The following is a 17393-nucleotide window of genomic DNA, read 5'->3' as shown; positions in this document are numbered from 1 at the left end:
TTTTTAATTAATTATTTAAATCTTATTTTTAACTGTATAAACTATTCAAAATTTACGAAATAAATAAAATGTGTACAAATATACAAATTTTTTTTGAGAGATGTCCTATAGACTTACCTAGAAGTTCACCCCAAGATTATTTTTTATATATAATAATTAAAAGAAAAAAGAAAACTTGTCTATATAAATAAGGGGTTAAGCATCTAACCCAAGCAACCAAAAATAGGTTAAAAAAAAAAAACAAAGCTGTGGTGACAAACATTTTGTGAGTGTGAAAAGTGAGAGGAATTAAGGAAGAATGAGTGGGAAACAGGGAAGAAGCAGTGCAGTAGTAGGAGTAGGAGTTATTGTAGTGGTTTTGAGTGTGTTTCTTTCTTGTGTGAGTACTACTATTGAAGGTGCTACCTATGTTGTTGGTGATACCTCTGGCTGGACTTATAATGTTCAGAGTTGGACCAAAGGCAAGAAATTCAAAGCTGGAGATGTACTTGGTAATTAATCATTATACATACATACATTCATATGCTTCTTTTTAGTGCATCATTTTCATTTTCAATTTCAAATATTATACATTTATATATTCTCTCTCTTCTCTGTTTTTGACCAGAAAGTGTGGCATTTTTTTCTTCAAATTTTCCTAAAGAATGTGTCATATAAAAAAGACAAAAATTTATATGTATACATATAATAATGATTATAAGTTCTTTGAATTTTGAAGACAAGAATAAGAAATTTCAAATAAAGAGCTGATATATAATAGCTCTCAAAATATCACTTGTTAAAAAAGGTTAGTTGTTGTTATTGTCAAAGTTTTATGAATAAAATTATTTTGTATCTTTGTGTATTATAAGTCTTATTCAACAGTCAAAATTTAACAAATCATGAGTTATTAACTTAAATTTAGATTATCCTACTTATATTTATTCAAAATTCACATTTTTATTAACCATTTCCTCAACTATATTTTTGGTGTGTTTACTTTTTATTTATATTCTTATTATTAGAGTATCCATATATTGTCATCAATCTTTCATAATTTTACATGGCAAATTTTGTGGTAATTATAAGGATTTTGGCATAATAATTAATATGAGTCATTAATATATATTATGTTTTGTGTGTAAATAAATTATTATAATAAATAATGAATGAGAACAGTTTTCAACTATGATCCAAACCTACACAACGTGGCAGTAGTGGACTCGAATGGGTACAAAGGTTGTTCTTCAAGTTCTAATAAGTCTAATAATAATAAGGCTTATTCCACTGGAAAAGATCAGTTGAAATTATCTAAGGGACCAAACTACTTCATTTGCAGCATTCCTGGCCACTGCCCAGGTGGACTCAAGCTTTTCATCAACGCTTCCTAAATTATTATATATATAAAAATATATATTATGGTATGGTGTAAGATCTAGTAAGAGAGAGGTTTTCATATATGTGACTATAATATATATATAATAATGTTTAATATTATGTTTGTGTCCAACTGTGATTTTGGACTCTCTGGCTATGTGTAAAAATTTTAATGCTGTTATATATAGTAATAATAATAAAAATAATTTACTAGCCTAAGCATCAATATCATATGTGTATTTAACAAAGTAGAGGCTATAAGCATCAAAATTTTACTTAATTTGCATTCCTATAACAAAAATATATATAAGTACACACGTTTTGAATTCTGTTTCGATACTCTGCAAGTCAAATACTTGACTTAATTGATAGCTATGTAAATAAATACAAATTTAGTCAAAGATGTAATCACAATAATATATAGAATAATTATCTTTTTTACCCCCTGTACTTATGACACTATACTATTATGCCCCTTAATCTATTCAGCTTGTTACAAATAGTCCTTGTATAATTTTATATGCATACATTTAGTCCTTCTGTTTATTTTGTTTAAAAATACCGTTTGCATTGATGATGTGGTATTATAACAAAGGATAAAGTAGTAATTTCATCTATTTTTAGAGGGAAAATTGACTATGAGGTGGCATAATAACTGACAATGAAAGATGATTAAAAAAATGATTTCATAACCTTTTAAAAAAATTTAATAAAAATAATTTTATTAAAATAATTCCAATCGTTTTTTAGCAGTTCAAATTAGAAAAAGGTGTAAAATTAGGATTCTACAGTATTTGAAGAGATGGATATCACTAAAAAGAACATGGGATTTTTGGAAAATTAAGGTAATGATATTCTATTTTTTGGGATGTTATTTTTCATTTTTTTTTCCTGTGATTGTAATTTTTATGACTTGTAATTTATTTTCCTAATGGTATATAATTTTTCAACTACTATCTATGTATAATGCCACATTATTAATTTAACAGTCAACTTTAGTCAATTTTAACAGAATTAGATAGAAGGATTATACTATTCCAACTGATATATTTTAAGGGGTATTTTTAACTACACTTATAAATTAAGGGGCATCATAGTATAGTGTCATAAGTACAGGGACTAAAAAAGCTAATTATTCTAATATATAATAGTAAATATTTTAATTTATATGGTAAAAATTGTGATTAATCAATATCACTAATTTTGTAGGAATTTTGGCATTAATTTCTTTGTGTTCACACTTAGGTGGCGTTTAGTTGAAAGTAATGAAATGGAAAAGAAACAATTTTCATTCTATTCCTTTGTTTGGTTGCATATAATAGTATTGGAATGTCATTCCAGTGGAATGACCTTTCTACCATTTTGGTGGAATGGCTATTCCATTTTGAATTAATGGAATAAAAGACCATTCCAATTCATGATGAGAAAAAATTTAATAATTTTTTTATCAATTTCTTTATATATTTTTAAATTTTATTCCATTCATATTCATATTTCCATTCTCATTCTTATTCCTATATTTTTATTCCTTCCAACTAAACGCTACCTTAGTATTTTTCTTTCTTTAGTATATTCACATTAAAGTAAAGGACAAATTTGTTCTTAAGGAAAGAGTGTTTTACGTTCCCCGAGTTTCCTTTTAACTACTAGTTTTACATCTTATTATTTGTATTTATACTTTTATTTTTTAATTAATTAATAATATATTATTATGTTTGTTTATTTCATTCATTCTCTATCTTATTTATAACAATACTTGCTAAATTTTGATTCGGTAATTTCATTCTTTCTTTTATTTTGTGAAGCAACCTTTCAAACAATCATGTACCAATTAAGAATATGAACACATTTGTCTTATTAAAATGGTATTATTCAAATATAACTTAAAAAGTTTAGAGAGATTTGTGTGAAAGAAATAAAAACATGCATGCATATGCCAATATTGCCATATTAGCAAAACAAAGACTATATATAAATATTAAATAATATACGCGCTTAATTATCTATGCAACGTTAGTGACACGTTGCTTTTAAAGTTTACCACCCTTAGTGATCACCATGATCATAATAATCAACTCTTTCTTTAACTATTTTTGCATAATTAATATTTCTTTTTTAAATTTAATATATAAAATATAAGTTATTAACTAAAAATGATATAATTAGGATGATCTAAAAACAAACTTATAAACTTGAGTTTGGTTTGGTTTGGTTTCCCATGTTTTTCTCCCTACAAAGAATCTTTAAGCATTATATTTTTAACCTTATTAATTTCCTCATTCTTTAAAATCACCATTTTATGCGGAAACACCTTCAAATTAATTAACCCATTTTCGTTGCTATGCTTTTTTTGGTCCAAAAACTTTCTTCTCTTCATCTCAGGTAAACCTCTCTTACTGGATTTCTTTTCTCATAATTTTCATCTCTTATTCTTCTTCTGTCCATGTATGTAATATAATATTTTTTAAAAAATTTATATAGATAAGAAAATTTACCATTAAAAAAAAGAAGGAAAGAAATGAGTTGCTTTTCGTGTTTTAAAAAAAGTAAAAAGAAAACAACAAAGAGATCAATTGACATAAGAAGGTCTGGCCAAACAACTGGAGTTCATCCAAGAAAAGAGACCAATTCTACTACTGCACCACAACCTCGCCCTTCAGGTAATTAAACCAAATTATAGCTCCTTTTTTGCAATTATATGAAACAGAGCTCTATCTCTCTTTTCTATTTATTTATTTATTTAAATTTTTTTAGTATTGTTATTAGGCACTAGAAGCCACTCTTGAGTTCAGGATAGTCAGACAAAAATTTATATGTATTTTCATATATATGCTCAGATAAAAAAATAATTATATGTGATAATTAACAATTTGCCCCCCAAAAGGTTTTTTTAAACAATTTCCCCCCCAATAGTGCCTTTTAGCATATTATATAAAACAGAGCTCTCTCTCTTTTTTATTTATTTATTTAAATTTTTTTAGCATTGTTATTAGGGACTAGAATCCACTCTTGAGGATAGTCAGACAAAAAAAATTTATATGTATTTCCATATATATGTTCAGATAAAAAAATAATTATATGTGATAATTGACAATTTGCCCCCCAAAAGGTTTTTTTAAACAATTTCCCCCCCAATAGTGCCTTTTAGCATATTATATGAAACAGAGCTCTCTCTCTTTTTTATTTATTTATTTAAATTTTGTTAGCATTGTTATTAGGGACTAGAATCCACTCTTGAGGATAGTCAGACAAAAAAAAATTATATGTATTTCCATATATATGTTCAGATAAAAAAATAATTATATGTGATAATTAACAATTTGCCCCCCAATAGTGCCTTTTAGCATATATGACATTTTTACTTCATTATTATGTAATTTGCAGAAAACCCAAAACCAAAATCAGCAGCAGAATCTGAGACCACAAACAACAACAACAATAAAGATATCAATAATAATAATAATGAAGGAACATCTAATGGGAACCAAAATATTGGAGCAAAAACATTTACATTTAGAGAATTGGCTACAGCCACAAAGAATTTTAGGCAAGAGTGTTTGCTTGGTGAAGGTGGATTTGGTAGAGTTTATAAAGGCAGACTTGAAAAAACTGGCCAGGTTAAACATTACTTCATTTTATTTATTTTATTTTTTAATTTACAAAATTATAATACATTTATTATTTTAATAATGGGATTGTTGTTTTTTTTAATTATTGAACTAGTTCAGGTTGTAGCTGTGAAACAACTTGACAGGAATGGTTTACAAGGAAACAGAGAGTTTCTTGTTGAGGTTTTGATGTTAAGCCTCTTACATCATCAAAATCTAGTCAATCTTATTGGGTATTGTGCTGATGGTGAACAGAGACTTTTGGTCTATGAATTCATGTCATTGGGTTCTCTAGAAGACCATTTATTAGGTACTCTTTTCTCTCTACATTTGTTAACTAAGCATTGCTATTGCTACTACACTAATGGTTTTAATACTATATTGAGCATGTGATGCATTGTAAGTATTTATGAGTTTTTTTGTATTATTTGCTTAATTAAAATAAGTGGATCTGATATTAAATTACATCAATAATGAATATGATACTTCTTACGATACTTGACAATTTAAGGTATTCCTGTAATATTTATCTTCTTAACTAATGTCCGACATCCTAAGACATGTCATAAGCGGGCTTATTAAACCCTTATTTAAAAAACATAATATTTAAGAAAAAAAAAAATTTGTGCCCTAAGTTAGAAGGGTTGTTGGCACAAGTCTAGTCTAAGGATCAGTCCTAATTACATTGATATTAGTACAAAAACTAATACGGTAGAACCTCTATTTAAGAATACTCTATTCAAGAATAACCTCTAATTTGTTATAAAAAAATATACCTCTATATAAGAATAATTACATCTTAAAAAAATATATACATATATTTTATAAATTTATTTATGTAGAATTAATAATTTTATTTCAAATTATATTACATATATAAATATTATATGTACTCGAAAATAATTTTAATATAATATAGTATTAAGAATTGTTTATTGGTATTTTTGTTACATTAATATTTTTTGATATTTTGATTTTTTTTTAAGTGTAACTTTATTTAGTTATAACCTCCCAATTAGAATATTATTTTCTTGGTCCCAAGTGTATTCTTGGATAGAAGTTCTACTGTATCAAGTCTTGTAGCTTATCATGAACCAAATTTATTAAAGTTTTTCTAAATTATATGTAAAAAATTAAAAATAAATATTTTTTATATATTTTTACATGTATTTGTCCCGTTAAATTTCGGTTTGGTTCCGCCATTGTATTTTTTTAATTTTTCAAATTGAAGAATGTCATTGAATATTTGTGTGTGTTTTCAGAGTTGCAACATGGGCGAAAGCCATTAGATTGGTACAAAAGGATGAAAATAGCATTAGGGGCAGCAAAAGGGTTGGAGTATTTGCATTACAAGGCCAATCCACCTGTAATCTACAGAGATTTGAAGTCATCAAACATTTTGTTAGACAAGAATTTCAATGCCAAACTCTCTGATTTTGGGCTTGCCAAGCTTGGACCTGTGGGAGACAAGAGTCATGTCTCCTCAAGAGTAATGGGAACATATGGTTATTGTGCACCTGAGTACCAGAGAACTGGTCAACTCACTGTTAAATCAGATGTTTACAGTTTTGGTGTTGTTTTATTGGAACTTATAACTGGAAGAAGAGCCATTGATACTACAAAACCAAACACTGAGCAAACTCTTGTTAATTGGGTAATTTTCTTTTTACTTTTAACATTATCATTAATCATTATCATCAAAGCATCATACTATTATTATAAGTAAAAGAAACTTATTAACATCAACCTTCTTTTTGTATCTCATTAAGAACTACTTTCTCGTTTGTTTATGCAAATTGTAAGTATATATATGTATTTTTAATAATTATCCACTAAATATTTTATACTTTTTTGTTATAATGTATATTGTGGTTGTCATAGATATTTCATTAATTTCTACACATTTTGAATAAGTTTTAGTGTCAAAAAATAGTGTTCAAATAGTTTATAGTCTTTCATAAAATAGAATGTTTAAACTATGCTTTAGTCCCCTAAGATTATTTAGAAAATATCAAAAATTGATAACTACACAATGTATACATTTATACAAAACATTTTAGATTATAGCAATCCAAAAGATCAAAAATGACTCTAGAGGTACCAATACTTTTCTTCTAACTTTCTTATTAACTTATTATATATTATAAGTATTGTTATTAAGTATTTTAAAATATTCAATACTTTACAAATAATATGCAGTATTTTATATTATTTATTAAATTAAAATATATAAAATATGTTAGGACATATATTAAGTGCCCTTTAGTGACTTTGTATTAATATATAATTTTATGAATGAACAGGCACATCCTTTATTCAAAAATCCACAAAGGTTTGGAGAACTTGCAGATCCAATTTTAGGAAGAGATTATCCAGTGAGAGGATTACAACAAGCGGTCGCAGTGGCTGCCATGTGTTTGAATGAGGAGCCCTCAGTACGGCCCCTCATCAGCGATGTTGTCACCGCTCTTAGTTTTTTGGGAACCAGTCCTGATCATAACACCGCCACAAGTACAAATCACCAAAACCAAAATGACCCAACTCATAATAATGATAATAATAATACCAACAATAATAACAGAAATAGTAGTAGTAGTAATAATAGTAATAGTAATAGAGGTTATCAAGAGAAAGAAGAAGAGAGATTAGTACAAGAAAGACAAAGAGCTGTACAAGAAGCCATTGAATGGGGTTCAACTTCAAGGCATAACAATCCCAAAACTCGATTTGGAAGTGCTGCTTCATTATGATATAATTATACTTAATCATATACTATTGTTAATTATTCTTTAACTACGTAAAAAGAATCACCATATTATATTTGGTATGTGGTTTGAGTTGAGGATGATTTTCATTCTTTCCAATGAAAGTATGATACATTTTTTTTTAAAAAAAAAAAATTACATTAATTTATTTTTTGATGAAAAAAAAAAACATTTACAAAATGTAATTAGTTGATTGGTTGTATATGAATCTTCACATGGATCTTTGGATGAATGATCATGATGATAAGACTACTTCTTGATGACTTTTGTTTTTTGTTTTTTGTAAGGCACTTCTTTAAGACTTTGAATTGCATTATATTCTAAATATTGAAAACGATTTATACAATAATATACATATATTTATATATAACTAGGTGATTGTTACGTGTCAAGCCACGTAGTGTTAGTTTTATTTAATATTTTAGTTTTTTATTTGAATTAATAATTAAAATAGTATAATTATTTGAACGATTTGTTTTATAAAAATAAAATATGTGTCAGTATATTTAGTAAGTAAAATATAGTTGTGTTATAATAATGTATGTTATTAATAGTAAAATGTACATTAATCTTCTAATTGAAAAAAGTTCTATTATCTCATTTCATATCTAATAATAACTACACAACTATATATTTATAGACTTTCACATTCTTTGCAAATTACTAATAAGCACCAATAATATTTTCATATTCTAATATTTTTCAACCTTCTCCTCTTGGTGGTAAAATTAAAAATAAAACTAAAAATAAGCACAAACATATAAGGTAAATACTAATTACAGCCCATTTTATTTTTTTTTTTTATTATTTTTTTAAGCTCAAGCCCAAAAATCTCTAAGCCAACACAATCAATCTTCTTTTATATTATCTTTTCTAAATATTTTATCTATATTTTTCTTTTTTAAAAAATAAATAAAAAAATTATTAATATTCTCCCAAGATAAGTTTGTTAGAGACATATGTGGCTAAGATGATTTTTTTAATTTAAAAAGAGATTATTAATATTTAAAAGATTGTTTAATTTTTTGGGTTTAATTATTGGGTTTATTTTTTAACGGGATCAAACCTAATCGTTAAATTTAACAGAATATTCTTTTATTTTTAAAGTATATTCTGTTAAACCAAGAAATGCCGTTAGATAGACACTTTTAATATATAAAGATACAAGAAAAAATTTATAGTACATACTTTGTACAATATATAAGCACAATCAATAATTTGTCTAAGATCCAATAATAATATGCTCAAAGTTGTTATATTGGATCATAAGAGTAAATTTACAAAGGGATTTTTCACAAATACAATTTTTTTCTTAATGATTTATTTATAATTTTACAACTTAAAATTTTATTTACAAAAATATAATTTTGAAGGTTTAAATTATAAAATATAACCTTTTCAACAAAAAAATAAAATAAAAAAAAAAAAACAACGCACGAATTTACAATTGAATTGATTAAAGGTGGGAACCAAGAATTTGCACTCAATAGGGGTGTTCAATAAAATTTACAAACCGCTCAACCCGAATAAACCGCCCAAACCAAACCGAATAAACCGACAAAAAATACAACCCGAAATAATATAATGAAAATCCAACCCGCCCAATGAATATATTGGGTGGTTTACAAATTATTCTAAACCGCCCAATTAACCCGAATAAACCGAATTAAACCGATTTATATATTTTTTAATAAAAGTGTATATCTTATATTATATAAATTACATTTATTAGTTAAATTATTTTGTATTTAAAGTTTGGACATTTTAATTTTTAACTTAAAACTTAGATTTTATAGTTAATAATTTTTAATGTATTTGGATATTGAAGTTAAAGTTTAAAATCTACACTATATTATCACTTTTTTTATTATTTTATTCAATTATTTTATGTTTACTCAATTATATTTATCTTATATTAAAGTTCTTAAAATTAATTTAAACTATAGCATTATTTAACTTGAAATATAAATAATATATTTTTATTTTTTTAACTTTTTTGTTACTTGAATTCTAGAAACGAACAATAATAATTATAAAAAAAAAATGAAGAACGGTTTGGACGGGTTAACCCGACCAAACCGACAAAATCATTGGGCGGGTTGAACTTTTTCTAAATTTTCATTGGGCGGGTTACGATTAAATTTTGCAACCCGATATTTATATTGGGTTAATAAAAATATGCTATAACCCGACTAAACCGACCGACGTACACCCCTAGCACTCAATAAAAGAAAAATAGAGTCTGATAGTGAAGCCAATAACGTAGTTTGAACAATTGAGATTAAAAAATGCTAAGAGACTGAGAATCAAAAGAGTTTAAGAGCTCTTCCAAGAATGCCGCATTTTATATAAATGTCCTTTCTTTTTATATATATTTAGGTGCCGTTTGGTAACATTTTTGTTTTTTAATTTTTTAATCACAAAATGAAAGTAAAATTTTTGTTTTTAAAAAATTTATTTTTGAAAAACAAAAATGCGTTCTGTAACCATTTTTGTTTTTCAATTTTAAAAACAGAAAACAAAAATGTGTTCTGTAAAATTCATTTTTATTTTTATTTTTTAATTTTATTTAAGTCGGGTCTATGTCCGGGGTCGGATTCGGGTTCAAGTCAAAAGTCGGGTTCAGCGCCAGGGCCGTGGAGAGGGGATTTGGGTCCGGGTCTGGTTGTAATCCAAAAGATTGATTAAGAAAAAAAAACTGTTTAAAAAAATATTGAAAGTGATTTTTTTTTTGTTTTTAAAATTTTGATTTCTAATTATAAAATTGAAAAGTAAAAACAGTTTTATAGAACATGTTTTTGAAAAATATTTTCACTTTTCTACTTTTAAAAACAGAAAACTGATTAAAAAAGTGTTACCAAACGCCACCTTATATTATTTGATTTATTTATTAAATTAAGAATATAATTTTGAGAAATTTTACGATGCACATTTTTAAAAGTAATGTATTGTTTCGGTACTTGACAAATTTTTTTAGTCCAATATTTTTATAGTCGTGCATATTATAATTATTTAAAACATCTTGTAAAATTTTGAGAAATTCAAAAAAATTTAACACGCTAAAAATAATGTATCTTTTTAAAAATGGTGCACTGATATACTCCTACCTATTTTAGCATTCAAGAGACTTTTTTAATCTATTATTATTTTATAGTCGTACATTATTGTTATTTAAGATAGGGTAAATACCATTTTGGACCCTGTGTTTTGCAAAAGTTATAGATTGGACCCTGTGTTTTGTTAAATGACAAAATGGACCCTGTATTTTCTAAAATAGTAAAAATAGGACCCTGAGCTTAATTTTTGACAACTTTTTTTTTTTTAATACAACCAACTTGAAGACAATGCTTAATACGAACAGATACGAAAAATGTAAACATTTTTGTCATAGCACTTTTAGATCGGATTATAATTAAACTTTATTTTGACAAAAAAATCAATTCAGGGTCCTATTTGTACTATTTTAGAAAATACAGGGTCCATTTTATCATTTAACAAAACACAGGGTCCAATTGGTAACTTTTGTAAAACAGAGGGTCCAAAATGGTATTTACCCTTTAAGATATCCTGCAAACTTTCGAAAAATCAGAGAAATTTAACATGCCGAAAATAAAATTCAAACTGTCTGTTGCACGCATCACTTTTTTATTTAGAGGGGTGTTGCACGCATCACTTTTTTATTTAGAGGGGTACATTGTGATGATTTGAATTAATTAATTAATATGATATTAATTTTTAATTTTATCAAAAAAAAATAATATAATGATAAGGAATATTTTTTAGTGTAATTTTTGGTGTTGTGATTGGAGTGATAATACATTTTGACACAAAATTTAGTGATAGTGTAACACCATATTTAATGTGCTCCTTGAAGATGCTTTAAGTGTAATGCATAGAATGTCATTCATCCTTGAGAATGATTGACTCAAGTGTACTCACTCTCCAACAATTTTATTAAAAGGATTATTCCACAAATATACAAGAATAATAAAAAAAAAATACAAAAATACGTTTGTACAGAATTTAAATATTTTTATGTTTTTTATAAATAGAAAATACAGTTTTTTTTATGTATTTTCATGCTGTATTCTTATTAATTTTTTATTATTTGTATGTTATCATTTGTTATCATTTTGATTTTATTTGAGTGTTATTTTTTTGTTACTTTTATTTAATTTTTTATTATTTTAATAAAAATAACTGTTAAATATATATAAAAAAAAACTGAACATATAAATATATAAAAAAAATAGTCTTTCAACTAATTATCTCTTTATTAAATTTGTAGAGGTATTGAAGTAGACTGGAAATACTCCTTGGGCCATGGGCCTCCAATACCATTTTTCGCCAATATATTTACCATAAAAATAAATTAGGGGAAATTATATCCTATGCCTTTTTTAAGTTAGCCTTTCTCATTTTTACCTTTTATTTTAAATTCTCTCGTTTATACCTTTTTTTTCAGTTTCGATCCCCATTATACCCCTTCCATTCACTATCTTTATTTGTCCTCTAACCTGATATTTTTCTTAATTTCATATAGAAGGCTCCATGAGCTTCAATGCTATCATTTGTAGGCTTTGCAACCATTTTATACCCCGAACATTGATCAAGCTGAGAAGTGGACTGTTGATGTTCTCCATGAGTTGTTATGGCTCATGGTTCAAAGAAAACATACATTTGACTCATCTAAAGCCACTACCAATTATTAATTTGCTAATTCATTTGTTATGTTAATAACAGAGAAGAAGAAAAAACTAAATGGAAGATTAGAGGAAGGAGAAACAAGATCTAAAGAGAAAGAATAATACAAATTTAGAAAAGGGAAAGAGAAAGTTATTGACCTCCAAATATCGAAGGATGGTGTAGCGTTGATGCCGGCGGTGGAGGAGGCATAAGGACGCTAGTAATGGCGGAGGAGGTAGAGCTTGCGTGCGTTGGGTTGGGTCGCTATGGCAGAATGGGGAGTCTTTAGACTTTTTGGATTGGGGACTCAATTAATCTGATAAGGGTATATTTGGTAATAGACTTTATCAAAGTAGGTAGATTTTAATGGATTTTCATATGGAGGTATTTTTGGTTAATCGACAAAAAAAAGAGGTAGTTTTAAATTTATCCCAATAAATTATACATAAAGGTAATTACTGATTCAGCGACATGTTCGAGGTGTAGTAGTGCTTGGGAATCGATAGGACATGCGTTGTTCACATGCAGTTTTGCCAAATCGGTATGGAAAAAGACTCACTTTACAATTGACTATCGACATGCTCATGGTATGTTTAATGGGGATTATATCATACATTTGGCAAACACGATGGAAAAAGATGAAGTTGAACTTTTAATATGTGTGTTGTGGTGGTATATGGAATGATAGAAATAAGGTACTACATGGTGGGTTCAAAAGACACCCCTCTTCTCTGGTTGCATATGCTGTCAATTTTTTGAATAATTACCGCTCAGCTAAGGTTCCCAACTGCAAGAATCAGGCCTTAAACACTAAGGCATCAGGAACTGTAGTGCGTAATTATACACACCAGGGGGTCTTTCACTTCAGCAAACAACACACCAGCAACCCCGCAAGCTGTTGACACCTTCACTGCTGGTGTAATTCATGAAAACCAGCAAAATATTGCAACTTCGTGTCAGGTGGCACAACAGCAACAGTATCCATCCCCTGGAAGCAATCGGAAACCAACAATTGAGATTTCATGGATGCCACCTGTAGGTAATCTCCTTAAGATGAATATTGATGCTGCAGTAAATTTTAAAGACAAGAAATTAGGAATTGGTGCAGTTGTCCGTAACAACAAAGGAGAAGTTATTGCTGCGTTTTCTAAGCCTTCTCAAGGCTGTTTTAGAAGTGATGAAATGGAAGCAAAGGCGCTCTTCTACAGTCTTATTTGGGCTACTCAACATCAATTGCCAATAGCGCTTGTGGAAACAGATGCCCAAAGAGTCTCTTTTGCTTTAAATTCTTTTCATAGGGACCTGTCTTATTTTTCTGATCTCATTGATGATGTTCGCTGTCTTTTATCCTCTTTCCCTGGCGTTACTGTTACTCATGCTCGTAGGCAAGCTAATCAAGCTGCTCATGACTTAGCAAAGTACGCTCAAGAGTTGGATGAAAATGTATTTTGGATAAGAGAAATACCTTATTCTATTTTCTCTGTTGTTGTGAATGAACTTTAATTTATAATAATATGGAAAAAATTTCAAAAAAAAAAAGTAATTGTTGAAAAAATAGAGAAAAAGAAATGCTTGGCAGCATAGACCCTCTTGAATATGATCAACATTAAACTGTCAATCACAAAAACAAAAATTTCTATTGAAAAAAAGATTTTGACAGTAATACTGGATTTTAGGTCAAAGTTTATAATTTTACTGCTACATAAATTTTTTTTACAAAAAGACATTTTTACATAAATACTGTCTTTTTACAAAATAACTTAAAATAATAAAATAAAACAATTAAAAACAACAGTAGAATAACTAAAAAATAACCGTAAAAATAACAGTGAAAACTTAACACAATACACAGTATGAAACTTACACAGTATTTTTGAAAAAAATTCTGTCCCACAGTAAAAATAAAAAAATTAGAAATTTGAATAATATGTGGTGTAATTACCTCTAAAAAAATCCAATTCTTAAAGACCAATTTCACACAAAATCCATTATTTCCATGTGGGTCTTTATTCTCTTTTCTGGAAGAAAACTAATTATGATGGGCCAAGATAAACAAGGCCCATTCAGTAATAAATGCAGAGAAGTTCTGGTATGTTGGCGCTTCTGTTCATCAATCAACAACCGGAACTACACAAAGAAATCTGAGAATTACAATTCCGGCAAAGGAAATTCTCTCTATTGTCATTTGGATTTGGCCCCAATTATGAGTAAAATTTCTTCACCCTCATATAATTTCAACATACTTTGCTTAACCATCTTATATAATATATATAATGTTTTTTGTTTCTATTTCTAAACATGCATTTTTCTCCTTTTCAATTCCAAAACTTTATGCGATTCAATCTTTTATTTGTCCGTATTCGTCTGCATTCATCGCCCCATTATCGAATTTAGTTGAATTAATATTGTAACATTGTCTTTTCTGGCTTCTTGTATTGACCTTGATCATTAATTATTGTTATTTCAATTTGTGTTTTTTTTTTTTTTCCTTTTATGATCTGAATGAATTTTTTGTCTTTTTCTTTGTAGATTTGGGCTGAATTATGACATGGGTATTGTGACATTCTTCACTATACGTAAAGGGTTTTGTAGAATTTGAGCCAAAGCAATTTAGGTGAAAAGATATGAACAGTAAAGCGTGGAGATGGGTTTTGGGTTTGATATACATAGTAACTGTTGCAGCTATATGGATAGCTGCTAGTTTTGTGGTACAATCTGTTGTAGATGCAGGTGTATCTCCTTTCCTCATTACTTATATATGCAATTCATTGTTTGTGATTTACATTCCCTTAGTTGAAATAGGAAGATATTTGGAGGATAATTATGGAGGTCTTTGGTTTTGGATTAGTAAAAAAAGTAGTCTTTCCAAACAATTGGGAGAGTCAGAGAATACCATTCTTCTTGGTGAGAGTAATGAAGGTCCAAAGACTGAAGCTTCTTTGCTTTTAGAAGTTGGAGAAACAAGTCAACATGTAGAAGATATTGGTTATGCAAGAGAACATGTATTAGAAGAGCTTGATGGTCCTCTGAATAATGAACATGATATTAATGAAGTTTCGGCTAAGCAAATCGATGCAAAAGGGCGTTGGACAAGGACTAGAATGGCTAGAGTTAGTCTTTTGATATGCCCCTTTTGGTTTCTCGCTCAACTCACCTTTAATTTTTCATTGAAGTATACAACGGTTACTGTAAGTATTTCTGAATGTTGTGTTCAATGCTTATGTTTTTCTTTTTGTGTAATCCTTGTTGTAATATGTGCATTATTTCTTTTATGCAGTCTAACACCATTTTAAGCAGTGCATCAAGTCTTTTTACATTTTTAGTCTCGCTTGCGTTTTTGGGTGAAACGTTTACATGGGTGAAGCTTATTAGTGTTCTTCTTTGTATGGGAGGAACTATAATTGTCAGTCTTGGTGACTCACAAACTGGTTCAAGTGATATTGCTTCAAACCCTCTCCTTGGAGACATATTTGCTCTTGCCTCAGCTGGGCTATATGCTGTGTATATCACCCTCATTCGTAAGAAGTTACCCGACGATGATGATGATAAAAATGGTCATCCTAGTATGGCACAGTTTCTGGGATTTTTAGGACTATTCAACCTCATAATCTTCCTTCCAGTTGTACTTATACTGAACTTCACTAAGCTTGAGCCCTTTAGTATGCTTACTTGGAAACAAACTGGTCTAATCATTGGTAAAGGTATGTCCTTTGCTTCCTTCATCTGTTAAATCTTGTTCTTGTTACATTAATTCCTTATTTTGTCTCCTTGTGTATGTTGGAGACGTTACTTTCCTCTGCTAGCATGACCATTGGTTATACTTAACTTTTATTCATAAATTTAGAGTGCCACTTCATAATCTTGACATAGGTGAAAATAAATATTATTATAGGAGTTTTTATTTTAATATAAGTAACCGTTTGTAGTAGTTAAGTTAACCATTTGTTAAATTAGCCCAGTTGTTATTTGAATTCAAATACCTTACACACAACACATACCCAATTACTTGAGCTAGACACTCAGGTGGCTATTACAGAAGTTTTTCTTTGATATGACTTTTATCGGTTAATACATGTGCTTAGCTTTTCGATAACCGAAAGTTTTATTGCCTCTTAATTTCAGAAGTTTAGTGGCTTTTTCATTTTTTCCCATTGTTATTGTAAATCAGATACTCATCGTAACATGTTGCTGAAATTACAAGATTCTATCTCAAAACTGATGACACACAAAACCCCAATGGCATTTGGAATTTTTTTATCATTCCCACAAATCGGTTCCTATAAACTTGTACTAATTATGAACTCTGTGTTTTCATGTTTAGGTTTGTTGGATAATGTGCTGAGCGATTATTTATGGGCAAAGGCAGTTATTCTGACAACCACCACAGTGGCAACAGCAGGCCTCACAATTCAGGTGCCAATGGCTGCCATTGTTGATTCTCTGACGGGCAATGCCCCTCATCTTATGGATTACCTCGGTGCTTTGGCTGTCACAATTGGTTTTGCCGGCATAAATATTCCATCTGAAGCCTTTTGCGGATCAAAAGAAACCAATGTGGAAGAAGTAGAATGTAAAAGATCTACTTTGACTGAGTATGATGGCAACCCAGAAGCAGGAGTTGTTTCTTGATTATGTTTTGCAAGTTATAATATACCATACCGTTCCATTTTAGAGAATCATCTCTCAAACATATTGTTGCAATGTATTTAGCTAATTAGTATATCATTTTTTTTGCAATTCATTACATGTAATATTTGATACACATTAAAACACATATGTTAATAAATAGTCTCAATACTTTCAGATCTCAAAGCCGGAAACAAACTTCATATCGTTTCTTCTAAAACCAAAACATATTTCTTCCCATAATAGGCATGATATCGAAGAAAATAAGTTCATGTTTGGCATAATAACTAAAAAACTGTTTTTTGTTTTTAAAAACAGAAAATTGTTTTTTGAAAACAATTTAGCTTGTTTG

General features: G+C 28.4%; 3 protein-coding genes across 3 annotated transcripts; all 3 read left to right on the top strand.

Moving 5' to 3' along the window:
* The first annotated feature begins 196 nt into the window (after positions 1-196).
* LOC115712066 (basic blue protein) lies at positions 197-1582 on the top strand. Its single transcript, XM_030640283.2, has 2 exons — positions 197-491; positions 1159-1582. Exons 1-2 carry the CDS (start codon positions 299-301, stop codon positions 1368-1370), a joined length of 405 nt encoding a protein of 134 aa, XP_030496143.2. The 5' UTR covers positions 197-298; the 3' UTR covers positions 1371-1582.
* A 1674-nt stretch (positions 1583-3256) lies between these two features.
* On the top strand, positions 3257-7958 carry LOC115712437 (probable serine/threonine-protein kinase PBL25). The gene is made up of 5 exons (XM_030640710.2): positions 3257-4016; positions 4741-4973; positions 5085-5274; positions 6227-6618; positions 7268-7958. The coding sequence occupies exons 1-5, from the start codon at positions 3875-3877 to the stop codon at positions 7712-7714; spliced, it is 1404 nt and encodes a 467-aa protein (XP_030496570.2). The 5' UTR covers positions 3257-3874; the 3' UTR covers positions 7715-7958.
* Positions 7959-14445: 6487 nt separating this feature from the next.
* On the top strand, positions 14446-17227 carry LOC115714901 (uncharacterized). Its single transcript, XM_030643658.2, has 4 exons — positions 14446-14622; positions 14945-15603; positions 15693-16116; positions 16737-17227. The coding sequence occupies exons 2-4, from the start codon at positions 15040-15042 to the stop codon at positions 17042-17044; spliced, it is 1296 nt and encodes a 431-aa protein (XP_030499518.2). The 5' UTR covers positions 14446-14622; positions 14945-15039; the 3' UTR covers positions 17045-17227.
* The last annotated feature ends 166 nt before the right edge of the window (positions 17228-17393 follow it).

The sequence above is a fragment of the Cannabis sativa genome, chromosome 4, assembly GCF_029168945.1.
Source record: "Cannabis sativa cultivar Pink pepper isolate KNU-18-1 chromosome 4, ASM2916894v1, whole genome shotgun sequence".
Lineage (NCBI taxonomy): Eukaryota > Viridiplantae > Streptophyta > Magnoliopsida > Rosales > Cannabaceae > Cannabis > Cannabis sativa.
The sequence above is the reverse complement of the archived record's forward strand: the minus strand, read 5'-3'. Positions and strand labels throughout refer to the sequence as shown.

Bases quoted from the DNA above. Each gene is read 5' to 3' on its own strand.
- LOC115712066 (XM_030640283.2), top strand. From the start codon at position 299: ATGAGTGGGAAACAGGGAAGAAGCAGTGCAGTAGTAGGAGTAGGAGTT. The intron at 492-1,158 runs GTAATTAATCAT...GAATGAGAACAG, and splicing joins CAAAGCTGGAGATGTACTTG to TTTTCAACTATGATCCAAAC.
- LOC115712437 (XM_030640710.2), top strand. From the start codon at position 3,875: ATGAGTTGCTTTTCGTGTTTTAAAAAAAGTAAAAAGAAAACAACAAAG. The intron at 4,974-5,084 runs GTTAAACATTAC...GAACTAGTTCAG, and splicing joins GACTTGAAAAAACTGGCCAG to GTTGTAGCTGTGAAACAACT. The intron at 5,275-6,226 runs GTACTCTTTTCT...GTGTGTTTTCAG, and splicing joins TCTAGAAGACCATTTATTAG to AGTTGCAACATGGGCGAAAG.
- LOC115714901 (XM_030643658.2), top strand. From the start codon at position 15,040: ATGAACAGTAAAGCGTGGAGATGGGTTTTGGGTTTGATATACATAGTA. The intron at 15,604-15,692 runs GTAAGTATTTCT...TCTTTTATGCAG, and splicing joins TGAAGTATACAACGGTTACT to TCTAACACCATTTTAAGCAG. The intron at 16,117-16,736 runs GTATGTCCTTTG...TTTCATGTTTAG, and splicing joins TGGTCTAATCATTGGTAAAG to GTTTGTTGGATAATGTGCTG.